A 27,237-nucleotide genomic window follows, 5' to 3' on the forward strand; every position below is an offset into this window, starting at 1 on the left:
AATTTTTATGAATTTGATTTGATTATTTAAAGATTTATATAAATTTGATAGGACGGTAGAATAATTTTTATTGATTTATATAATTCTATAAATTTATATAAACACACAAGATATATATATAACTATTGAAATTATTAAATAAAAATTAAAAATTTTAATTAAAAAAATACATTATTATTCATTATTTTTGTTATTTTCATCTTCATTATTATCATTTTTATTTTCATTATACTACGATCTTATTTCCTACATATAATTAGGAATACTTGTTTGTCATGCACTAATTTTCATTATTTGTTATAGTTTAATTTTAAAAAAAAATTCTGAATTTTCATCTTCCAAGTCGATGTTGAAAATCTTGATTTTCATATTGATTGAAAATTAACCCGACATTCTTTAGTAAATATTTTTTTTTTATAATTATTAGTGATATAGAAATATTGTAACATAATAACATTTTTGTATATTAATATTTTTTATTTTATAATTTTATTTTATTATCATTGAATATATCAATTTATTTAAATTTGTATTTATTAATTATTATTATTATTTTATATAATTATTTACATAAAAATAAACATATAAATAAAATCAAGAGCAGAATTTATGATTTTTGCAAATAAATATTTGAAATCAAAAAATTAAGAAAGTAAAGATTTTGAAAAATAAACAAATACTACATAAATTAATGGTTCAACGAAGAAAATATAAATATCTAATGTACTTATACTGTATTCAATAATTGAAAAATTAAATATGGAGGACGGTTGTAATATATATTTATTATGATAAAATAGTAGTATTTTATAAAATATTATTTTATAATATAACACCATATTTTTGAAAAAATTTTATAATAATTCGCTAGTATATTTTAATTTTAATTTTAAATTATTACGGCCTCCTTCCAACATATAGGATACATTTTTTTTGTTGTTCATATTTAAATATTAAATATTATAAATGACAAAAAATAGTTCGCATTAGTCTCCCATAATACGAATACGGAGTAAATTTTACAAATATAATAATAGTTTTAATAAAGTCATTCAATAAGTCTCCTATAATACAAATACAATGATATTCGTCATGGAGTAAATTTACAAATATAAGAATATTATTAATGTTAAGTACAATGAATCTACTGTACACCTTTTGGCCGAACAGGAGGAGTATTTTTTATTAAAATATTATAATAATATTAATACTATTATAATATTTATCACTGATAAATCAATAATAATAATAATAATATTTTTAAAAATCCATCAAAATTTTTGGGTATGCAGAGATTTTATACAATACAAAATTTTCATAGCTTTTTATTAAAATCCAATAAAAGTTTATGCATTGTTGAATACCTTAGAATTTTAAAAGATTAATACACTCAAATTTTAAAAGTGGATCCGACGTTAATTTTACACCCTCACAAAAATATTCGGTTTTATTGAAAATAGGGATATTACACATGATATTCAGTAGAGTAAATTATACAAATATAAGAATATTACCGTAAAAATATACGATTTTTTATTTATTGAAGGGATATTACATGCACATGCATAATCCAGGTCCACATAACAGTTACAATACAATAAGGTCTTATTTCTCATTCTGTCCATATACACACAACAATATATTAATTCAGCATATGAAGGTTCACTCGCACACACAAGGTTGCAGTAACTCCGATTATAACTGAGAGAGGTGCAATCGATCCATTGGAAGATGAAGAAATCAACTGATGGATGGATGGATGGATGGATGGATGGATGGACGGACGGTATCAACTATCAATAGAAAGAAATCATAGGCTCGTGTGGATCATTACCCAAGAGCGAAGCGTCTCCGGGTCGAGTAAAGACAATCTGTCAAAGATATAGATCTATATTCACATGCATGACAGCAATAATTATATATATATATATATATACATAATCCATCCAAGACTTGCCTGATAATTTCCAAGAACACGTCCCTTAAATCCAGAAGCACAATAGTCGAAATAATATTCCCATGTCCTAATGAACTTGTCGTCAAATCCAAGAGCCATGATTTTGCTGAAAACAAGTACAAATCATCTGCATTATTTAATACTATTCATTCACAGCTAGCTATATAATAATCGAACAAACACTAAAATCTTGGAGTATACCTTTAATTGTGTTTTCTTGCATTATATTGTGTGAGAGCTAGCGAAGATAGATATGTATGTATGTGTGTATGTGCATTATGCATAGCGTGCGTACCTCTGGTTTTCAAGGAATCTTTTTCTCCAATGTCTAAGGGTGTAATAGTAACTGCTTCCATTATCTTGTACATCCACCACCCTAGATTGATTGATTGATTGATTATATATAATATAACAACACCGATGAGCTGATTCATTCTAATCAATTTCAGTAGAAAATGAATTAATTCTTTAGTTTGACCTGAAGCTTGATGCAGCTGCCATGGCTGATGTTATTCTGCTAAGCGAAGGTACATATCCTCCAGGAAAAATATATTCCTTGATGAATCCGTGACTGAGCCTGTACTCATCGTACTTGTTGTCTGCTATTGCTGAAGTCTAAAGCCCAAAAACACAAATTTAATGATCGAAAGACTCTACTGATCAGTAAAGTAAAATATAGACTATTTGGGATATCAATAAATGGCGTGCATAATATAATATACATACAAACATATATACCTGAAGGACGAAAATACCATTAGGCGCTAACGCAACATCGCAACACTTGAAAAACTCTTCCATGTACTCATGCCCCACGGCCTCCATGAGCTCGCTAAAAGTAAATATTCAGCATTTCATTTCAATTTATATATTATTGAATCGTGCATGCTCACAACACTAGTGTTCAATACAGTAAGTACCATGATATTATCCTGTCATATTTGCAGCCTTGAGGTAATTCGCGGTAGTCACATAGAATAAATTTGATCCGATCCTGAAATTCCATGTATTATATATATATGTTAAGTTAGAAACAGACTAATTAAACATGATGTATATTGAGACTTACTTAAGTCCCTTGTTTTCGTATGTTGTTTTAACAGACTGAGGTTTCTATGCAAACTATAAAAATCTACCTTATAAAAACGAGTTGGTATTCCTTTCTGCATTCATCCAATTAAAAACTATACCTGGAGGCCTGCTTTCTCTACTGCCTCTTCTGCATACTTGACTTGTTCTTTGGAGAGGGTGATTCCTGTGTATTTGCATCCTGTTCGTTTGACCGCCTCGATCGCCAAACTTCCCCAACCACATCCCAGCTCTAGAATGTGGTGTTCACTATCGATTCTCGCCTATATAATTTAGAATCATTCACAAGTCATTCGGGCCTAACTAATTAAGCAACCATTCTATCAGTTCACCTTACGCGAATTTGAGTTATAGCAATTAATTAGTTGCTTGCTTCAGTGTTGATAAGCATCACCTTCTTTCTGGAACTGCTCATTTCATTACTAATGAATGTCACCAGAGATTTGGTAATTTGAGCTAAGGTCAACATTTTGTTCTAGTGTTTGTATGCATTGAGAGTAGCTAGAAATTAAATAAATTAGAATTGCATAAATACTAGAATTATTTTATGTCAAATGTATCACACCACCTTGTTGATCAGACCATGCAGTTTTCTCAATTGTGCAGTCTTCAAGTCTTCTTCGCTCGGTGTCTAGAGACAAAATTAATTATAGGATAAGTTGTGTAAGAAAATTAAACAAACACATGCATGATCTGCATGACACCAGAGAAGTTCAATACTAACCTTAAATACTGCACACGAGTATGTCATTGTCTCATCCATAAACAAGGAAAATAATTCATTACTCTGTAAAGAATAAGATACAAAGATGTCGGTGTACAAACATAGAGGATCGGAACAGTAGTTATTCAGGAAGAAAATGGCTTACCAAGTCATAGTGACTGGCGATGTTCAGTCGGGCTTGAGGTATCGAATTTCTCTTTGAAATGTTGTTGAAAAAGTATTTTGCAGATGCAATGACTGAAGTGAAAAGCAATGGCGTCCACCATCCTCTGTGTTATGTATACACTACAACTGTTACGATGACGACCAATTTTTTCATAGAAGGAGTAGACAATCAAATTTTTACATGACATTCATTACCTTTTCTTTCCGACATTTGATGCACAAGTGCTTAGTTCAATGTTGGCTGAAAATATCTATACATGTACAATAGCGTAGTCAATATTATATTGTCACCCCATGCAAGAAATGCTTGACAGGGACACTGAATATAAAAGTAAACACCCTACTAAATCAAATGAGAATTAATCTTACTGTGATTAGGTTAAGGAGACCTTCCTTCTTATCTACAAATGATATTTCCCCATTGATGTAAGCATCGGCAAAGCCTATGTCGGATTCTGTTGCAGCCTGCAATGGTTATCCTTCTAGATGTGGTTGTCATTTGACAACAATCTTAAACTTTTAATTGAGGTGGTGGTAATTCAAAAATATAAATAAATAAATAAAATCCTGTTAACCTTCCAGTAAAACCGAGGACTGTGTACTCTCAAGTAGACTTTCGGGACGTTCAACTTTCTAGCACCTTCAAATGTAAAACTTGCGCCGCCATCTTCTACTAGACTGTGTGTATCACACATTGTGTTATAACTAACCAGTTTTCATACGAATATTTTAGACTTAATCACTCTGTATACCATGAAAATCTTACATTAGGCATCCAGTGGCAATAAAATGCCCGAAAAACGTAGTCACAACTAGACGAGCTGCTGCTTCAAGCCAAGATGGCACCATGTGCTTTGGATTATTTTTTTGAACTCTGAAGCCTTTCCCTAGTAGATTATTTGCAACATGCATACCTGCCTGCAACAATCCAACATATCATTCGATTATACAAAAACATATAGCTAGCGATAACTATAAATAAAAATAAAAAAGCGCTGCTCGAGACAAGTGTGAAATAAAATAGTACCCTCAATCCATCCTCGTTGAAGCCATATCCTGGGAAATGCATAATATGAGAAGAATTAAAATCAAGAATGTTAAGAAAGCATAATAAACAAAATTTACTGAATTAAAATAAATATACAATGATAATATGCACCTTGATATGCACCACAAAACCATAATCTCCTCTTTCCTTGGATAAGATTAAGTTCAGACAAAGCTTTCCATGCCGCCACCGAGGGGATTGGGTGGGATGTAGACCACTTGCACAACATATGTTCAGGCACACAAGGTGGATTCACAGACAAAAGATATGGAAGCCCCGTCTCACCCATGTAATTCTGCAATTATGTTTTCATTGTTACAAGAACAAAGATGTTGTGAGGTAAATGTGAAGCCTGTCACAGTTGAAAAATAATTTCTATCACACACCTTCACTGGATCAAGCCAGTATGTAATATAGTAGCCATTGCCATCACTGGTTTCTTTAAAGTTCCATGAGCTCCAAGCTGACCGATTCTTGGGCATTAAACTATTGTCGTGGTGAAGATAAACATCGCTGCCATTAAGAAGATAAAGGAAAAAGAATCACTTGCACTCAAAACCCAAAATATGTATACCGTATCTACATAAAAGAATAATTTAAATGACTCGTGGATTTGATTTGTATGCAATGATAGATTAATATGTGTTGATACCTATTGGCATATTGGAATGCTCCAAGTATTCTTAACTCATCATACGTCACTTCTTTCCCTAATAATTTCAAAGCGTCTTGAGCATTCAAAGCAATTATGCACCTATCGTATGCTTCATCTGACCCATCCTTACTAATCACAGAACAACCTACATACATACATAGTTGAGGACATATATAAATAGTTTTGCTTACATACAGCTACATAGAATGGTAACATCAAACAATCTTACGGTTTTCATTAGTTGAAACTAAGTGTACTTCGGAGTTGGTTTTTATTTGACAACCTCGGAGTTCCAACTGATGCTTGATCTGTTTCAAAGTTTAGTAGAAGGGGAATGAGATCAGGTGGTATTTATGTAAAACAGTTATTATGACTTGGATATAATTATTTTCAATGTGCGTACTCTTGTTATGTAATCTTCTGAATGTTGTTTCAGATTCAGCCCTTGAGAACGACCATAGAGTTGCTGGACAAAATATAACCAGAACGCAGTTGAAAATAATCATGATTCCTTATTCAGAAATTGACAAGTTGATGATGTTGCAAATATAATGAACAAATAAAATTTACCTGAAGAGTGTGGTGATTTCTGAAAAAAGAAAGCACAGTGTAGGCTGATAGATTCATTACATCCGAAGAACCACCCGACCAAATTGAAGCACAGAATGGAACCTGAAAATAAGTAATTAAGTTACCAGTCACTTTGCATACATACATATTTGGACAATATGTGAGAAGCTTACAAGGAAAGCCTTCTGGAACGATTTGGAGTACTGGTAGGAAGTAAGAAATTGCTTCATCGTTGCATTTTGATCGATGCCGGGATTGTGTTCAAGCTTGTCCAAATAACTGAAAATTCACAATATTTTTGCTTATCATGCTCGTGAAACTTATCGTATTTCTTTACTCATTACACAGCTATTTTTCTTGTGGTTTTACTCACTTGATGGAGTCAATTTTAAACTTGTTGAGTTCTTGAATGAACTTCCAAAAGGATGGATTGATTATATTGGCCTTTTGAGCGAACAGGCTCAAGAGACCATTACTTGTTCCCCATTCCCATTGTCGGCTTTCTGACAAGCTCACCGAAAATGACATGTCCGAGGGATCCATGTCAACTCCTAAGCTATTCATAAATTCCACCATGTCGGGATATGTAACCTGTTTGATACAACAAAATGGTACAAATATTAATAAAGATTTCAAACCAAATTTACCTAACAAATATTGGGATATGTGTATCCGGTCCAACATATATATCCAATTTCTATACCGAATATCATATCAAACAATAATTCATTTCAAAGAAACTTGTTGGACATTAAAATTGAATTAATATAGGGTGGGAGAATATATTTGGTGAATTATTAATATTACAGTGGGTATGTGATTAATGTAAAAGGTTGATGCGTGTTAAAAACCTCATAAATAGAGGTCTTCATCAAGATTATATCATCAAATAGAAACACGAGTGATGATTTGCGTGGGAGATTGTCAAAAGGCCTCCACAAGAGAAATAAAATTCTTCTTTGTTCATCATTGTTTCACTTTTGCTCCAACAATGTGGTATCAGCTGATGTTGGACTTGTGTAGAAATTGCTGAAAATTTTAATTGTGTTGTTGCTAGATTTATCTATTTATTTATTTTTGTGTTTTGTATTGTTGTGCTTCTAATTATCTTATTGAGTTGCTTCTTCTACTCTTTTTCGATTGCCTCTAGCTGAAACTATGATACAAAATATGTTAACGTTCCAAATTTCCTCGTCTTGCCAAAGACAATTACAACATTTTGAAGATTAAAGTAAAAGCATTCTTAGGTTCTTAAGATTGTTTGGAAATTGTGAAGAAGTTTCTTGAAGAACAAGTTGGTGAACCACCAGTTACTTAAAAGACAATTTAGGTATATATATATCTAAAGTGAAAGGATAGGTAAGATCTCACCATTACATTGTTGGGATCGAACTCAACCAAGATATACACTCAAAGTATATATTGGAACATAACAAGTGCTATGAACAACAAAATGAAAGCACGCAAATATTTGTTTACCTAGCTCGATATTACTACCTACGTTTGAGGGCGACCATACCAAGAGATATTAACAATAGAGAAAAAGAGAATTACAACGATTACTCTTGACTACCACAACTTCCACACGTACTACACTTTACTTGTGTTTGGTTCTTAGATTAAAATGAGAATTTCAAACATGTATTTATAAGCAAACACACATTACCTCCCGATCAAATCACGTGCCCAAAATTGCTTGATCATTTACAGCAAAAAATGAGCCTATTAATCCTATATTTAAAGACACAGTAAGCCTTGATTAAGCCACATAAATTTGTTACATTATGAATGCATTTGAAGCCAAAATTAAGTCATGATTAAACCACATAAATCTATTACATTTTTCTCTTCCTTGACAAATAGTGATGATGTGGGGAAAGAATTGCTCAACAAATCTCCCCTTCTTTTCCGACATAGGTTTCCACCATTCTTTGGTTTCTCGCTAGACTTGGTCTGTCGGGTCTTTTCAATTATCTAGACCCGTTGAGGTTGAACACAGCTTCCAATTGTCCAAGGTGACAACTTTTGTAAACATCTCTGTCAGATTTCTCTCCTGCTGAATCTTTTAAAGTTAGAGTGACTTCTGTTCCAACAAATATCAAATAAAAAATATTTTATTTGATATACTTTGTCCTCGAATGAAATGCAGGTTTCTTTGCCAAGTGAATGACGTTTTGACTATCATTGTATAGTTTCCCATTCAATTGACTTTTTTCTAATTCCTTCATAAAGCCTTTTAGCCACACCATTTCCTTAGCAGCTTCTGTCACAACAATATATTAAGTATCAATTTTTTATAGTGCAAATACTTTCATCAGATTCGATACCCACATCACTGTAGTGCTGCCAAAGATAAAAACATATCAATGGTGCTTCTCTCTTTGTCCAAGTCACTCCTTGCTAAGTTAGCATCCACAAAATCACATAAAGTAGGGGTTATTTTTTAATAGTAGACATATGTAGTCTTTTCTGGATTACTCATATAACTATTGACGATCCACACAGCATATTTGATGTCTAGTCTGGTACACATCATCATATACATTAAACTTCCAATTGTTGAAGCATATGGAAGATCAGCCATTTTCTCAAGTACCAACTCTAACTGTGGTGAGTCTCTGTTGGACAGTTTTGAAATATGCAGCAAGTGGAGTACTTGCTAACTTGGCATCTAACATGTTGAATTTTTCCAAAACCTTCTTATATATTTTGATTGAAACAACCTCAACCACTCTTATTATCTATCCCAAGTTATCCCCATCCCAAGAACTTTTCAAGCATCACCAAGATCCTTTGTGGCGAACAAAGATGTGTATTGTTGTTTCAACTGGTCTATCTTTTATACACTATCATTGGCTAATAGCATATCATCAACATATAGTAATAAAAATAGGTAGGAAGGTTTTTTACCTTTTCAAGTAGCAGTAGTGATCGGCATTTGTGTGCTCAAACCCGATCTCGAGCATGTAATTATCAAACTTTCTATACCACTACCTTGAAGCTTGTTTTAAACCATACAAGCTTTCCTACACACCCAACTTTTATCAGCTGAATACCCTTTTGGCTGGACTATATCAATCTCCTCATCCAGATCTCTTTGCAGGAAAAGAGTTTTGACATCAAGTTGCTGCAACTCAAGGTTTTTTGTAGCAACAATGCTTAACACCAAGCGAAACATTGTGATTTTGACCACTAGGGTGAACAGGTCCATATAGTCAATTTGATATCTTTGTTGGAATCCCTTTGCCACCAGTTTGTCTTGTATCTCTTTGAGTCATAAGTTTCCTCCTTTATCGTGAACACCCACATCTTTTCTAATGTTTTCTTTCCTTTGGGAAATTCTCACGATTCTCAATTTATGTTAGTCTCCAAAGCTTTAATAACTTCTTTCATGGCAAGCTTTCATTTATCACGATCAGGATGGTCTTGAACCTCTGCAATAGACATTGGTTCTCCACAATCAGTTAAACGAATAAAGTTTAGGCATGGTGGCGTATCTTTCTCATTCCTCTTTTGATAGTCAATGGAATGTTCAGATCATTATTTTATTCTAGGGATCTAGAATGATGTGTTGTTATGGAGTAGCTAGACTATCATTTTGAACTTACTCACCTGAGTGGGGTGTTGTTCCAATGTCTCGGATGGCATATGAAACTCTTGATGTGAAGTGTTGCACTTTGTCATGTTGTGTGAAAGTGTTCATTTTGTTTCTCTCCTTATAGAATGGAGTCTTGTCAAATACTACGTGCTGGCTCCTCATCACTTTTCGGTTTTCATCATCTCAAAATCAATATCCAAACTCATCTCCCTCACATACCCAATAAAGGTATATTTTATTGATTTTGGACCCAGCTTATTACTAGTAGATAGGACATAAGCTAAAAAACCAAAAGTTTTTAAATATTTTAATTCTACATTTTTACCACTTCATTTTTCTTCAGAAATGCGAAAGTCTAGGGGTACTGAAGGTCCTCGATTGATCAAGTGAGCCACTTATTTATCATCGCGGCCCAAAATATCTCCAATAGGTCACTTTTTAGATGCATGCACCGGACACATTCAGTCACTGTTTGATTCATTCTTTCAACAAATCCATTTTGTTGGGGTGTCCCTAATACAGTCTTCTTGAGTCGGATTCCTTGTTTGACACAGTAGGACTTGAATATTTCATATTCTCCATCATTGTTAGATCTAAGACACTTCAATTTAAGACTTGTCTTAATTTTTACCAGGGCTTTCCACTTCTTGAATACCTCAATTATACCCATATAATTCTCGTGGAGTCATCTATAAAAGTTATAAAATATGACACACCCCTAAAAGGGGTTGTAGGTACTGGGTCCCACACGTTTGAGTGTAATAGCTCTAATTTTTATTGCTTTTATTTTCAACAAGATGAAAATATTACCTTTTTTTGCTTCCCAAGAATAAAGTGCTCATAGCTGCGAACTTGGGACTTGAAAATTTTGGGAGTTAACCCTTCATTTTGCATTATTTTCAATCGGTTGTCACTTATGTGACCCATCCATTGATGATATAATTTGGCATCTTCCATGACACCTGAAAGATCAACTTACTAAACTATGGGTCAGTAACATGAAACATTCCAAAATTTGACCTTTGTTGATCGTCAATGCTCAGCGGCTGACTTTCTATTTTCCTCCACCGATTGTAATACAATATCAAATATCATCTAACTAACCAATAGATATCTAATTTATCATGGATCCAGAAATGTAATGAACATCGTGCAATTTACACAACTAATCGGCTGGAGTTTTATTAATCACACTCAATTTTCCTTCAACTTTTAGTAGGGAGCGATTAGCAGTAAAAATGACACCCAAACCCATAAGAGTATAAGAAGTCATACCAGATACAATGGAAGTGGAATGGTATGATGATCTAGTTTCAACCACCTATTTATCCTCATTTTTTCGTATAGTCATTATCAATGCATCCTGAACCTCTTATTTTTTCTCCTTATTAGGTTCCCTACATTTAGATAGGTAGTTTTTAAGCTTTCTACAATTTCATCATTTGCCTGGGACATGTCTTTAGACTTTTCTCGGGACTTAGACCTCATGCGTGCAGACTTGTTTCGATACTAGGTTCTCCCTCTTGTCAAGGGTACTAAATTGCGCTCCCATTGGGTTCAGATCTTCTGCTAGTATCCTAGTTCAAAATTAGGTATATAATGTTATCAAATTTCATTGGTGTGGCTCCATATTTTGAACTCACTACCGTTACTGTCAGGTTCGAACTTTCCAGTAGGGAGAATAGTAGAAACACTGTTTTCATCTCATCATCCAATTCAAATTTTACCGATACCAGTTCCTGGGTGATTTGATTGAACTCACTCAAGTCATAGGAAATGGTGTGTTGTCCGACATCCTCATATTGCACAGATTGTGAACCAAATATACTTTATTTTCTACCTTCGGTTTCTCAAATATATTAGCGAGAATTTGCAGCATCACCTAGGTGGTTTCACTTAAGTTGTATTGAACCAAATGTCTCGGGTCAAGGTTAGTCAAATTATACTTAGAGCCTATCTATCAAGCTGAGAAAACTCATCATCTTTCACAGAATCAGGCTTATGTATCAGTACTGTTGGGAACACACAAGGGGAAATAGAGAAAAAAAAATAGCAAGACACGAGAATTTAACGTGGTTTGGTCTCACAACAGACGTACATCAACGATCCCAAAATGGGATAATCTACTAAAATATTTATTACAATTTTTGCACGGACAAAATTGTAAAACCCTCATCACAACAACTCACCAAATCTCAATTTCACTATCTCTAGATACTAAAGAAAAAAGGCTTGTTGTCATGTCTTAAAATAGGACCGAAATTGGTCAATTTATAGGAGTTAATGCCCCCACCTTTTTATCACACTTCCTATGTGGGACATGGGAAGTTAGACAATAAATCCTCTCTGTTCCCATAGTTTCACATATTTCGACCATGTCAGAAAAACAACTCTCTTCTCAATTTTCTGATTCTTCATATCATTGATGCTCTCCATATTTGCTCATAAGGTGCATCCATCTAGATAATAGGTGTTGTTTTGTTTCTTCCTCCCTTGCATAATCAAGTTATCACCCTTATACACTTTGCATAGATTTTTAGTGCCAACATATCTATGCCCATGTGAAGCCAACTCGCCCAATGAAATAACATTAGCTCCAACAGTAGACACATACCTCATATTAAAAATTGTTTTGACATTACCATTGTGGAGCTTCAAGCGAACTCTTCCAATGTCTTCAATTCGCTGCTTCATTTTATTCCCCACATTGATATAGCGAAAATCTCTCTTTGTATGCAAAGTATCAATTAAAGCTTGATCTTTACATATATGGACATCGGCAGCAGAATCCATCACCCAATTAGAATTCTCAACAGGATTTGTATTTAAAAGAAGTAAATCACCTTAATTACTGACTACGTTCACGGAGTTCTCAACTTTTGACTTACCCTTCAAATTTCTTAGACTTCTCAAGTCTTCTTTAAAAAGTCGAAAGTGATTTTGAATGTTACCAAGCTCTCCAAAATAATCACACTCAATAGAGCTGTAATTTCTTGGCCGAGATTTTGATCTTCCACCACTGTCACACTTCATTTTCCTCCCTCTTTTAGAACCCCCCACAACTAGTATTTAACTCTCCTTTAAAGTGTCTTTATTTCTAATTATATTGTCATTCTCCTTCAAAACCGTTATCGTCTCATTTAATTTCAATGTAGTTTTCCCAACCAACATTGACTGGACCAACGACTTGTAGGATTTGGGCAATGAAACTAACAAGAGCAACACTTGCTCTTCTTCTTTAATTTCCTCTCCTGCATTCAACAATCAACATACTAGCTCATTAAACTTGTTAGTATGGTCAATTATATTACCTCTTTCCTCTATCTTCAAAGAGTATAGATCCATCTTCATAATCAGACGGTTAGTCAACATGTTCGTGGATAATTTACTCTCCAAGTATCCCACAACCTCTTCAGCGATATTTCCGTCAACACGGTAGCCTTTATATACGGGGTGAGTGCCAATCGAATTGTGCTAACAGCCTTTTTCTGTATCAAACTCCAATCACCTTCTTTCATACCTTCTGGCTTTACATCTTCCAAGGCAACATCAAGACCTTGTTGCACCAAATAGTCTTGAATTGTACTTTGCCACATAGTAAAATCACTATTTTCATCAAAGAGCGGAACCTCATATTTCAAAGTAGTGGACATATTGCTTAATAACTCTTCAATAAACAAGCGCTTCCAACCACCAAATAAACTGAGGCTCAAAAATAAAACCAAGAACTCAACTCAAGCAGAACCGACCTTTCTGGCAAAAATCTGGTGTGTTGCCAGAACCCGCTGCAGAACTGCAACCTCGACTGCTGACGTGCCGTCAACTTCTTTCGAAACACCCCTTGCTCCTTCTCTCCTCCCTTCACCAAGACCTCGCTTAAAAATGACATCGCTTTGATACCACTTGTTGGGAGCACACAAGGGAAGATATAGAAAAACAAATAGCAAGACACGAGAATTTAACGTGGTTTTGTCTCACAACAGACCTACATCCATTATCCCAAAACGGGATAATCTACTAAAATTTTTATTACAATTTTTGCAAGGACAAAATTGTAAAACCCTCTTCACAACAACTCACCAAATCTCAATTTCAGTCTCTCTAGTTATTAAAGAAAAAAAGCTTGTTGTCATGTCTTAAAATAGAACCCAAAAAGGGTCAATTTATAGGAGTCAATGCCACATTTTTATCAAACTTCCTTTGTTGGACATGGGAAGTTACATAACATGTACAACATCTACTTCTTTAACGTAGAGTACATCTTTGATCTGTAGATCCTAAAACCCGTAGTCATGGGCATTAAAGCTATCGATCTTGGACCTGTCGTTTCACATGTTAAATTGGCTTTGATACCAGTTTTGGGATCAAAATCAATCAAGGTACACATTCAAAGTATATTTTCGAATAAAACACATGCTATGAACAAGAAAATGAAAGCACACATATATTTTTTTACCCAGTTAAGTATTACTACCTAAGTCCAGAGAAACCCAAGCCAAGAAATGCTAACAATAGAGAAAAAGATAATTAAAATGATTAGTCTTGACCACCACAACTTCCACACGTTGTGCTACACTTTTTTTGTGTGTAGCTTTTAGTTTGAAAAGAGAAATTTCAAACATATATTTAAAGGAAAACACACCTTCAGTCATAATCAAATCACGTGCCCAAAATTGCTCGATCATTTGTGGTCAAAATTGAGCCTACGAATCCTCCATTTCAAGCCACAATTAAGCGATGATTCAGCCACATAAAATTGTTGACTTTGTCTCTTCCTTGACAAATGGTGATTATATGGGGAAAGAATTATCTAACATATATATCAATGTCTTGATGATAATACAATTAGAAGATTGAAAATACTACAATAGAAAAAAAAAAAAAAAAAAAAAAAAAAAAAAAAGACATTGGAAGATCTCTACAATCATTTTGAAGTGATCTTGAGTCACTTTCTATGGAAGAATCTAAGCCAATTTCAAATTATTTTCAAGAGTTGTTATAGTTGCAAATGATTTGAAACGATGTTTTAAATGAATATAAAATATATGAATTTTTGCAGAAGGTCATGCACTTAATCAACAATGATTTTAACTACATTGGTATAGTGATTAAGAGTCCAAGGACATATACAATATCTTCGTTGAGTAGTTGGTGAGTTTCCTTTCAAGCAGATGAGAGAAGGCTTAAAAAATAGGCAAAATAGCATAAAACCCCCCATAGTTCTAAACTTGTGGTTTCTAAAATGTTGCATAAAAACCCTTATCTGTTAGGATTTAACGGCAGTTGTATGACACGCACCTGAAATACGATTTTTGGTTAATAAAATGATATATCTTTGTATGAAATTACTAACAAACCCTCATGACTTTATTAGTAAATGTATAATCCACCTTATTTCTCCGTGTCTTCCTCCTTACTCTTTTGTAAGTTTTTTTATTTCTTCTGCAACTTTGTTTAAGAATTAATCTCTCATAAATTCAAATTTTTAGATTATACTTTTAGAACCCCACCTTATTTCCCTGGGTCTTTCTCATTCTTCTTCTACAAGTTTTTTTTATTTCTTCTGCAAGTTTTTTTACAAGCTAATCTCTCACAAATTCAAAATTTTCATTCCATCAGAAAGATATTCTTTTAAAACTTCACCTTATCTCCCTGCTTATTTCTCCATATTCTTTTGCAAGTTTTTTGTTTTTATTTCTTTTGCAAGTCAGAAACTAATCTCTCATGAATTCAATTTTTTTCATTCCATCAGAAAATTTTTGGAAAAATCAAACTTGAAATCAATTTAGAACACAATTAATCGATTGAACAAAGATGGAAACAAGAATGCCACAAGTAATTGCTCAGATTTTGCTCACTGATTTCTCAATCTGTTTCACTTAACCCAACCAAAAAATATAAGAAATCAACCTCACAGAACTTGTCCATCCAGTTCCAAACTGCCAGTTCAAACAGGATTCAAACTGGAAGTAGTTCCGATGGTTCGATTTTGGGATTTTCCAAATTGCAACGGTTTGAACCGGCGGCTCAATCATTAGTCATATTTTTTTTTGAACCGTCGACGGAGACGGTGAATGAGGGAAAAAGAAGGAAGAAATAAAAAATTGGGGGAAAGTAGAAAGTATAGAAAGAACTTAGTGCGGTGGCGGCGATTGCGAAGAAGAAGAAGGAAGAAGAAAATAAGTACGAATAAAGAAAAGAATTGGGGAAGAAGAAGAATAAAAATGAGATAAGAACAACCTGTTGCGGGCGGTGGATGGAATGTGGATGTGTATTGGGTAATGAATTAGAGTAAAAATATATATTTAATAAAATAATATATTTACAAATTAAATTATTATATATTATTAATTATTATAAAAATAAAAAGAAAGTAGAAGAAGGAAGAAGAACATGGGAGTTCTAGGAGTTCTGTGCGTGGAGAGAGAAGAAAGAAAAACAATAGAGAGATAAAGTAAATATGATACAAATATAAATAAATTATAAATTATAAATAGGGGCATAACGGTCAATTCTAGTAAAATATAACATCTGTTAATGAGTTTTAGAGATGAGAGGCAAATATTGGAGCCGATTGTTACATATTTCCGCTCAGTAGTGTGGATGTCTATTAGGAGTCGCGTAGTTCCAGACTTTGGGAGATCTGTGAGTCAATTGGGGTACTATGACAATGAACGAAGGAAATGAGCTTGTGGCCCTTCAAGGGGATCCGACCTTGTCGCACTCACCGGTGGCACTTCGAACCTTGTTGAAAACAACATAAGCGGATTTTTGGGCCTTAGTGGTGGAATCAGCGAGTTGCGTACAGACCCGAAGAGCCATGTTAGCAATGCAATGCAAGCCAAGGGAATCTCGAGAAAATGTTGGAGCAGTATGCGGACGCATTTCAGGAGTCGGGAAGGTTACCCCCAATACGCGACAATGATCATCGTATAGAACTTCAACCAAGTTCTAGCCCAGTTTCTATATGGCCTTATCGTTACGGTCATTTGCAAAAAGATGAGATTGAACACATGGTGAAGGATATGTTAACAATAGGGACTATTCGCCCAAGTTCAAGTCCATTTTCGAGCCCAATATTTGTGGTAAGAAGAAAAACAGAGTTGGAGATTTTGTATCGATTATCGTGAGTTAATCAAGGTGACCATGCCCGATAAATATCCAATTCCAGTGATTCAGGAAATGTTAAATGAGCTAGCTAGGTCAATGGTTTTATTAAAGATATACCTATGTTCTGGGTATCACCAAATTCGAGTTTTGTAAGAGGATGTGCCTAAGACATCGTTTCGCACGCACAACGGACACTACGAGTTTTTGGTAATGCTCTTTGGAATTACTAATGCACCGGAGACATTCCATTCTATGATGAATGATTTATTTCGGTCGTACCTGCGTAAGGTAGTACTTGTTTTCTTTGATGACATATTGGTGTATAGTCGTACGTGGGATGAACACGTAAAGCATTTGATACTTGTGATGGAACTTTTACAGAAGAATCAATTCACAGCGAACAAGAAAAATGTTCATTTGGATGTGTGGAAGTAGAGTATTTAGGCCATGTTGTTTCCGTTGTGGGGGTCACTATGGACCCGGGCAAGGTGCATGTAGTTGAGACATGGCCTACTCCAACTTCGGCGCGGGGAGTTCGTGGTTTCTTGGGCTTGACATGATACTATAGAAGGTTTATACGTTGATATGGCGCTCTTGCCAGACCTTTAACACAATGTTAAAAAGGACTTGACAGAAAAAATTTTATGGTCATCGGAAGCACAACTTGCCTTTAACCAATTGAAGATGGCCTTAACAACCGCCCAAGTTCTCGTGATGCCTAATTTCCAGAAGCCTTTAATTGTGGAATGTGATGCATACGGCACCGGTGTAGGGGCAGTATTGATGCAAGATGAGCGCCTCTTAGCTTTCTTTCGTAAGGAACTAGCGGACCGTACCCTGACCAAATCAGCATACAAGCGTGAGTTGATGGCACTGGTACTTGCGGTTCAACATCGGCGACCATACTTGCTGGGACAACGTTTCAAGGTTCGCACATATCATCATAGTTTAAAGCACTTGCTGTCCCAAAAGATTGTGACCCCAAGACAACAAATTTGGATGGCAAAATTATTTGGATATAACTTTGAAGTGGTGTACAAGCCCGGCCGGGTCAACTCGGCGGCGGATGCATTGTCTTGGATATGGTACGATATGGATGGTAAAGAAGGAGAGGCAGGCTCCACCTTGTCAGCTTTGTCTTCGGTTATGTGGCTGGAATTTGAGGAATTGGCACGGGAAAAAACATCAAGTCCTTCTTTGTTCGCAATTATTGAAGAACTGAAGGTCGACTCCTCGGCTCACCCAGGCTATGAGTTGTTAGGAGGAACATTGTATTATCGAGGCTGTTTAGTCATCACAGAAGGCTCAAGTTGGATTCCAAAGTTGTTGAAGGAGTTCCATGATACATCGCAAGGGGGGAACACGGGCACTTATCGTACTTATCGGCGCTTGGCTGTTGGCTTATATTGGCGGGGAATGAATAAAACAAGACAGGAGTATGTATGGGCCTGTTTGGTATGTCAGAGATCGAAACATGAGGCGATATCTCCAACAGGCCGGATACAACCCTTGTCTATTCCGTCTGCCGTTTGGGAAGATATTTCAATGTCTCACAGGACTTCCCGCTCTCATGGGTATAAGGTGATGCCGAAATCGATTGTTTCAGATTGTGACCCTTTATTCTTGAGTAAATTTTGGCAAGAGTTGTTCCATTTCCGAGGGATGGCACTTAAACTTAGCTCGTCTTACCATCCAAAAACGGATGGACAGACGGAGGTTCTTAACAGGGTTCTTGAGACATATATTCATTGTTTTGCTTCCGAGCAGAAGCATAAATGGGTGGGATACCTTCCTTGGGCAGAATACCATTACAAAACAGCTCATCAAGGTGCTTCAAAGATCACCCCCTTTGAGGTGGTGTATGGGCGGCCACCCCCGGGGCTCCAATGTTTTCTTCCGAAAGACGGCCACTTCCGAGGCTCCAATGTTTTCTTCCGAAAGAATGCCAAGTGAATTCAGTGACAGAAATTTTGGGAGGATGAGATTGTATGCTACGAGTTTTGACTTATCATTTTTCCCGAGCACAACAATGCATGGTGAATCAAGCTAATAAGCATCGCCGGGATATGGAATTTTTTGTGGGGGACAAGGTATACATTTTATTTTTTGCATTTGTTTCGCACAATAAAACCCTGTTTATGTGCATAATTATAATATGATATATAGACATCATCAGGGCTTGAAAATTATGTGTTCTCCTAGTAATCGGCGTTGTGAGAAGTGAATGATACTCAACTTTGTAAAATATGATGCACATAGTTTCATGAATTGATGTACGTAGTATAACATTATGATGATAATTCAACCTAAACACTATGTGCGTAAATACTAATTCAGTCTTCTAACTACGTTGTCATAATATCACTAGTATGATGTATTAAGGTAAAGTAAACATAATATATATTATCTTAAATTTATGTTCACAAAATCGCAATACGATGTCATTTTTTTAAACAATAAAATAATTATTATAATAAGTAAGTTTGACTTTTGCATTTTCTAAAATTCAAAATCTACACATAAATCAAAATTAACCTCAATTAACAGAGTTATTTTTAGAAAATAACATTCATATTAATCATGATTTTTTTAGTAATATTTTACTCATAAAAAACTTAATTAAATCTAAAATCGATCCCAAGAATTAATTTCGATCATTTTATTTTTTCCCCCTACATCTATGCGCATAACTATTGAATTTGACAAATAATGTATAATTAAATCTTCCTAACATACTATTGAATATTCATATTAATTTTTATAGATTTTGGCTATGATTCAGTACCACCTAACACAACCACCGCCGTGTTGGATAACTAATAAAAGTATAATGATGTATACGTATAATTGATGTTCAGTGAATACAAACATGATGTAAGATAAATTCGCCATATGTTACTTCATGATAAATGAAAAAAAAAATTAATGTGTTCGTGACTTTCTTGAGTTTCATCTTCGACCGCAGGGTGCCGATATTTACGGGAATATACATCATTTTGATCTATCTTCTTCCAAGTTATAAGTTCACTATTTTATTTTCTCGGATCGATCAACATCGGCGGAGAGCATATAATTTGTTTTTTATTTTGTGGTGAGAATGTTTAAGTAATTTCACAATAATAAAAAAATATTACATATATATCTCTATCTCCTTATTTATGCATGGATTTATGTTTGCCTTATTTATTATATTATATAATTTACTAATCAACTTCTTCAAATGTTTAAATCATCTATACAACAAATCCTATGGTTATAATTAATTAAGGATTCAAGACCATATTGGAACCGCTTCACGCCTTTTGTGAAGATAATATCTATTAGATTAGTTATGAGCATAGTGGTTGTAGAAAACATGGTGTTAGACCAGATTTATATCAAGACATCATTCTTTCATGGTGATTTGGAGAAATATATGTATAAAACAACTAGATGGCTATTGAAGGTAAAAGCAAAATTGGTGTGCAAGCTGAAGAAAAGCTTGTATAGACTAGAACAAGCTCTTACACAATCGTACAAAAAATTTAATGGATTCATGCACGAGATCGAGTTCACGAGTTGCAATGTTGATCATTGTTGCTACTTCAAAAGGTATGACAAGAGATATACTATTCTTCCTGTTTATGTGGATGATATGATGATAGTGGAAACATCTGAGCGTGAGGTGAACACTTTGAAGAAACAATTCTTCAAATGATTTGCTATGAAAGATTTTGGTTATGCGCATCATTCAAAATAGAACAAATGCGCATCATTCAAAATAGAACAAAAGTATATTGAAAAAGTTCTTGCAAGATTCAAATGACCAAGGCAAAGCCAGTGAGCACCCTATTGGGCAATCAGTTCTAACTATCTAAGAATAACTCACCTAACACGAGTGCAGAAAAATCTGATATGAAGGTCATTATTTATGCTTCAACAATCGACAATATTATGTATGTAATAATATCTACAAGATCATACATTGAACATGCAGTGGGAGTTGTCAACAAATTCATGAGCAATCTTGGTAGGAATCATTATGTAGCAATGAAGTTGATCCTTAGGTACTTACGGGCAGTGGCAGAACTAGACTCGGCTCGAAGGGGGGCTGAATTTTTTAAATTTTTAAATTTTAGTATAGTTTATTTATGCACATAAGGGGGCACATTTATTTATTTTCAGACAAATTAAATTAATGTACTATTCAAATTGCTATATATAAAACTATACTCATTTAATACATTATAATGATATACACAATAGGTAATTGGGGTTAAAACGCATCACATAATATTATTCAGTACTCCGGTCCTTAAAACTTTGATATATACCAAGTTATAGCAATAAGAACTACATATTACATATATTTATTTTTATATTATTTGAAATCAAGAAAATAGTACTTTTCTATTTAGGAAAAAAAAAACAAAAAAAATTAAAAAATTATTGAGATTGTTTTACTCCCAAAACCAAGAATTTGTTTTGATTCAAGTTTGAATTTTTTGTTTAAATAATATCTTCAATGATATTCTTAAAAAAATAATAATATATTTTATTAAAAAATATACATAATAAATTATAATAATTTTAATTTTTTAAAAAAATATATTTATTAATATTTTTTTATCTATTTTAAGTTTTTTTTTACATATATATAGTTTTAAAAGAATCAATATATAATAAAAAATTAAATAAACGGCCCTGCTTACGAGTACTATAAGAACATGACCTTATTCTTTGGAGGCAAGAAATTGGAATTAACAGGATAGGTCGATATACACAGCAGGAAGTGACATTGATAAAAGAAAAAAAATATCCAAGATATGTGTTACAGTTGGAGGTATTGCAATCTCATGAGCTTCTAAGTAGTAGAAGATTATTGCATTATCTACTATACAGGTTGAGTATGTAGCTGTAGTTGATGCAAGCAAAGAGATAGTATGATTGCAAACTTTCTCATGTGAATAGGGAAGAAAACAAAAGAATGACATACTTTACAATGATAATCAGAGCACAATTCATTTGCTTAAGGATCCCATATTTCATTCAAGGACAAAGCATGTGTAGTTGAAATATCACTACATATGTCAACTCATTGAAAGAAGAAGTTGGTTATGAAGATTGAAGAAGTAGAAAATCCTACAAATTTGTTGAGTAAGGTTGTGACCTTAAAAAAGTTGAAGCTATGCATAGCTTCAACAAGCCTAAATAGTAAAAAGAAAATGCTTGGCAATGTTATATCCTAAAGTTTGGGATGCAATTATTATTATTATTATTATTATTATTATTATTATTATTATAACGTGAAAATCCGCAATCGCTACCCGATGAATGCGCTCTGGGTAAACCCGTACGGGACTGCAATTAGGATATTAATTTTTTTATCAGAAAGATCAAGGGCATATATATATATATATTAAATAAGTTATATACAACAATTAGGATATAATTAGCATGGCCAATTGTGGTTGTAGAGTTTATATCCTATAAATATATCTATATTCTCACTTTCTATGGTTGTGTTGTGGTAATGACATGTCAGTCGCGTCTACGTCACATCAACAACGGTAGGCCAGCGTGGCGAGTTCGGCACCAGAGAACTATTTTAGCAAAAGAAATTACTTGCAGGATTATTTTCAAATATGGTCCATTTAAAATTTTAAAATAATAAAGAAGTGAGATACATAACTAAAAAAAATAGTTTACCATTTTCTTTTTTGTTTATCCCAACCACCCTTCAACATTTATAAAATAGAAAATAGTTAAATATATTAACTCCTACTCCATATTTTATCATTTCACATCACCCAAATAAATAAATATACATTTATTTTCCATCATATCACTTAATTCTCAAATTATCTATGCTTAATTGTTTAAAATTGAACTAGACTCTTATAATTCGAAATGCGGTTAAGCTATTAAATCTTTTGTGAAGTCGCTAGGGTTCTAGTCTAATTAGGGATACAATTAATTAGTGTACCTTGATTGTAGAATAAATAAGGAATAGTTGGTTATTAGACGCAAGTCAATGATTATAACTATAACTAATCCTTCTCGTTTAAATTATCGTGCTGGAAACAAATGTTGCACAATGTTTGGAACATATGAATATTTTTTATATTATCAATATATTTTTAAATATTTAATATAAAAAATACATATATCCAAAAAGACAAAGTTATCAAACTCATGCATTCATTATTAGAGATTATAAATCCTCAAATTGAATAATATTTTGAATTTGCTCACTTCGTATTCTTTTAATGAATTTGTCTTTTTGGTTAGCTACGTGGAGCTATGACAATAATGTAAAAAATAATATTTTGTATTGAATTATTGATTTTTTAAAAAAATTAATAAAATATAAATATTAAATATATTGTATTAATATGTGTATATATTATATTTTTTAATAATACTTATGAAAATTTATGTGATATAAAAACACTATATCGACAAACTCTTTTATCTTTACACACTTGTATCATATTTACTTGATATAAAATACTAGACAAATATATATTATTCAAAATCATTAAAATAAATAGATAACTACTCGCCCGTTCCGTCAAAGTTGATAAGTTTTTCATTTTAATTTATTCAAAAATAATTGATATATTTTTATTTTTAGTAAAGTTATCGATATTAAACATATTTAAAAAATATAAATTAAATTAATTATTAACATCTTATGTATAGGATTCGTTCAAAACACTTTTATTTATATCTCTTTCGTCAATCCCACTCAAAATTCCTTCACTTGTATATCTCTTCAATTTCAATCAAAACCTCTTTATTTCTATATTTTTTTTATTTCTATATTTCTCCTAAATATATAAATTTTTTTTTTATCTATATTTACAACTCGATATTTTTTCTATATGAAAATAAAAACCTTAATCAATGTTAATCCCAATAAATAAAAAATAATTTTTTTATGTAATTCTATTTTATAAAATTTTATTGCTTACAAAACAAAATGTTCATATTATATATATTTTATTGAGATACAATATTTAAAATATTTTTAACATATTTTTTAAATTTATTTTAGTCATATATATTGATTTTTATTTTAAAATATAAAACTAATAAATAATGTCATAAACTACTACCATTAACTTACTGAACTATATTTTTCTTAAATAAATTTGGTGTTCATTTAGTATTTTTTGAGTGTTTGTTATTAGTCAATGAAAATTGTGAAAGTATCACGCACAATTATAATGAGTTTGTTCAATTATAATTTTGTTTTTATTTTTATGGAACGATTTTTCATAAATATTATTTACAAAATACAATATATATTAACACAATACACATAAAATATATATTTTACTCACTCACAAAAAGTTAACAATTAAAAAAATATTATTAAAACAAATAAATTTATTCATACACATTAGTATAATATATATTATCCTGACGAGGTCGTCAAAAGCATGAACCTGCACTACCACCAGGTCCGATTACTCGAAATCGTGCCAAGAAGTTTCAAAATAATATTATGGCATTAATTCTACACTTGGAAGAGAAGAACATGCATAAAGTTGAAGCATGGAGATCAATGGAAAGAGCGTTGTCAACATTGCAGTGTATCCATGATGTATGCATTTCATTCCTTGAAGAATACAATTTATAACACCCATGGGAGTTGCTACTCACATCATTACTCATGTGGGATAAGAGGTGTTTTATTTTATTTAATAAGGTGGGGCACTTCAATCTAATTAATTAGACCTCTCTTATTTACTTAATTAGTGAGATATAAATAATGTATATTTTTATCCCACATTGATTGCAGAGTCTTTTGTGAAGCTAGCCTCCGTTATAAATAAGGCACTTGGTTTCACTTGTTATACACCTAAAAACTTATATTAATTAAATTCTTCTCTTTATTCCATAATATTAGAATTAAGTGTGAGAGTGAAGGTTACATTTGCATACGCGTATCATTCTCAAATCGGGTCCTTGGGTTGATTCCTTGGTTCGTGGCTTCCGAAACCGACCGGAGTTTTTAGCCAAATCATTCGAGTCTCCATTGGTTTAGAGGTGTTGGGTCTAGGCAACGCTTGGGTTCATATCCGATCGTTTGACGAATCGGACACCGGTAATTTTTTATTTTTTATTTTTTACTTAGTTCTCATTTGAATTTAGTTTTAAATTTCTATTAGTATAGTTTAGTTACTTGGACTACGTCATATCCACTCATAAAAAGTCAATCATTCAAAACAAAAAATTATTATTTATATCACCAACACAGCACTTTATACCACACACAAAAAATCAATTTATCTAAAAAATACTGAGCGAACAAACTAAATATTGTTTGCATTTTTTTTTTTTTTTTGTTATTATTAGATATTTTGTAACATTGTATTAGACTCTCTCTGTCTAATTAAGAAAATATATACATTTACTCTTAACACGATCATTAGAAACTATTGTATTTAAATGATAGTTGGTAGATATTTTTGTTTGTAATGATATTTTTTACGTTATAGTTAGTTTTATATAAATATATATTGTTCGTATGAATGAAAAATATGCAGTATATACTAATTAATGCGAAATGCAGGTATTTAAAAGATAAATAGTACTCCTTCTCATGTCCTAGATCATGCTATTTGGTTATTGTCTATACCAAAATTTAAGAATAGTGTAATTAGTAAATATTTAAAATATATTAATAAAAATAATAACCGTACAATAAAAATAATTATAAGTTAAAGATTAAAATAACTCATTGTCTAATTACAATTTACAAAATATAAATTATAAAATTTAAAATGTAATTAGAATGTCTAATCATCTCTCCAAAAAAACAGCAACGTGAACATAATACAGAGATAATGTAAAATTTTAATAATTATCCATTAACTTCTTTATACGATTAAATTTCAAATAAAGAATTTAAAAATGAAGAAGAAGAAAAATTAACATTTTAATACATAGAAAATTTTGAAAGAATACGATTTTTGCTTATGTTGTGTGTGTGTGTGTGTGTTTTTTATTGGAATATTTTTTTGCTTACGTTGTGTGGCCTAGTTGAATGGCACTACCATCTATATTTCATTAATGGTTTAGATTACCTAGGCATTTATTTTGCGGTTTCAAACAGCAATTTTTTTTATAATGTGGGAATCCATATCCGTTATCCAAAGGTGCGCACTAGATAAACCCCTTGTCGAATCTAATAACATGTAAACTAGACTTCACGATTACGAGTTCATCCTAATGCCACTAGGGCATCCCTTACAGGACAAGAAAACGAAGAGCGCTCTAACTTTTTAAAATCATGATACAAGAGGCCGTTTATTATTATTATTATTATTATTATTATTATTATATTATTATGTTTGTATTTGCAATTACACGAGAGGCTGTTGTTGATTATTATCATTATTACTTCTTCCGTCCTACATAATTTGTCTCTATTTTCTATTTTTGTCTATTCCATATAATTTGTCTTTTTTTTAAGAAATATGATTATACACTTAAATCATATTTTAAATATTAAATTTTATAATTTTTTTAATCTTAATTAAACTATTTAGTTATCTTAATTTTTTAATCTTAATTATTTTTACAAAATAATAATTATTTTTACTAATACATTTATTAATCACTTACTAATTATATTTTACTTAAATTCTCGTATCTACGGTAATGATCCCAAAACATATGAGATCGAATGAGTATTATTTTGGGACCTTCGAACCAAAATAAATAAATAAATAAGAAATCTTAAAATTATATTATATAGACAATTGCATAGATATAATTAAATATTTCCTTCGTCCAAGAAGATCGTTTTTCTCTTTTTGTCAGTCCAACCAAAGATGATCCATTTCTAGTTTTACTAAATTCATCAATTTTAAACACATCTAACAAATATACAACAATTTAATTAAATTTCTAACATATTAATTTCTCCTCAATTAACAAATATATTTATTTACCTTTAAAACTCCTCATTTTTTTTATAAAACTAATTTGTGGTAATGATAAATAAGTAAATATATTTTATATTTATTTCTATTATATAAATTTTATTTTCTACACAATAAAATTCATAATTTATATATTTTTATTGAGATATAATTTTAAAAATATTTAAACAATATTTAAAATATCTTTTAATCATTAAATAACTAATTCGCATAATTTAAATAATTAATTTATACTACTTAAATTCTCTTGTTTAAACAAAAAGACATCATTTTTGCAGAGATGAAGGGAGTATAATAAATTTGTGAATTTTTAAAATATTAATTTTTGTATCAATAATATATCTAAATTGATTTTCTTAATCTTCTATTTTTTTTAGATGTAA

At 32.2% G+C, this 27,237-nt stretch overlaps 1 protein-coding gene across 1 annotated transcript in view; it reads right to left on the minus strand.

Annotated features, from left to right (window-relative positions):
• Positions 1–1,510: 1,510 nt before the first annotated feature.
• The window catches only part of LOC127247592 (uncharacterized), a 29,008-nt gene continuing 3,281 nt past the window's right edge, over positions 1,511–27,237 (minus strand). The window contains exons 2-24 of the mRNA XM_051269517.1: positions 6,582–6,799; positions 6,382–6,487; positions 6,209–6,310; positions 6,042–6,104; positions 5,868–5,946; positions 5,636–5,783; positions 5,370–5,496; positions 5,095–5,278; positions 4,963–4,991; positions 4,702–4,853; positions 4,511–4,613; positions 4,305–4,400; positions 4,131–4,186; positions 3,916–4,039; positions 3,771–3,833; positions 3,615–3,677; positions 3,148–3,309; positions 2,878–2,951; positions 2,696–2,789; positions 2,436–2,572; positions 2,253–2,333; positions 1,958–2,063; positions 1,511–1,871 (exon numbers count right to left, since the gene is read on the minus strand). Of these exons, the coding sequence (XP_051125474.1) occupies positions 1,797–1,871; positions 1,958–2,063; positions 2,253–2,333; positions 2,436–2,572; positions 2,696–2,789; positions 2,878–2,951; positions 3,148–3,309; positions 3,615–3,677; positions 3,771–3,833; positions 3,916–4,039; positions 4,131–4,186; positions 4,305–4,400; positions 4,511–4,613; positions 4,702–4,853; positions 4,963–4,991; positions 5,095–5,278; positions 5,370–5,496; positions 5,636–5,783; positions 5,868–5,946; positions 6,042–6,104; positions 6,209–6,310; positions 6,382–6,487; positions 6,582–6,799 (2,442 nt within the window). The 3' untranslated portion in view covers positions 1,511–1,796. The remainder of the gene's footprint in view (positions 1,872–1,957; positions 2,064–2,252; positions 2,334–2,435; positions 2,573–2,695; positions 2,790–2,877; positions 2,952–3,147; positions 3,310–3,614; positions 3,678–3,770; positions 3,834–3,915; positions 4,040–4,130; positions 4,187–4,304; positions 4,401–4,510; positions 4,614–4,701; positions 4,854–4,962; positions 4,992–5,094; positions 5,279–5,369; positions 5,497–5,635; positions 5,784–5,867; positions 5,947–6,041; positions 6,105–6,208; positions 6,311–6,381; positions 6,488–6,581; positions 6,800–27,237) is intronic.

The sequence above is a fragment of the Andrographis paniculata genome, unplaced genomic scaffold, assembly GCF_009805555.1.
Source record: "Andrographis paniculata isolate CXL003 unplaced genomic scaffold, ASM980555v1 Contig11END, whole genome shotgun sequence".
Lineage (NCBI taxonomy): Eukaryota > Viridiplantae > Streptophyta > Magnoliopsida > Lamiales > Acanthaceae > Andrographis > Andrographis paniculata.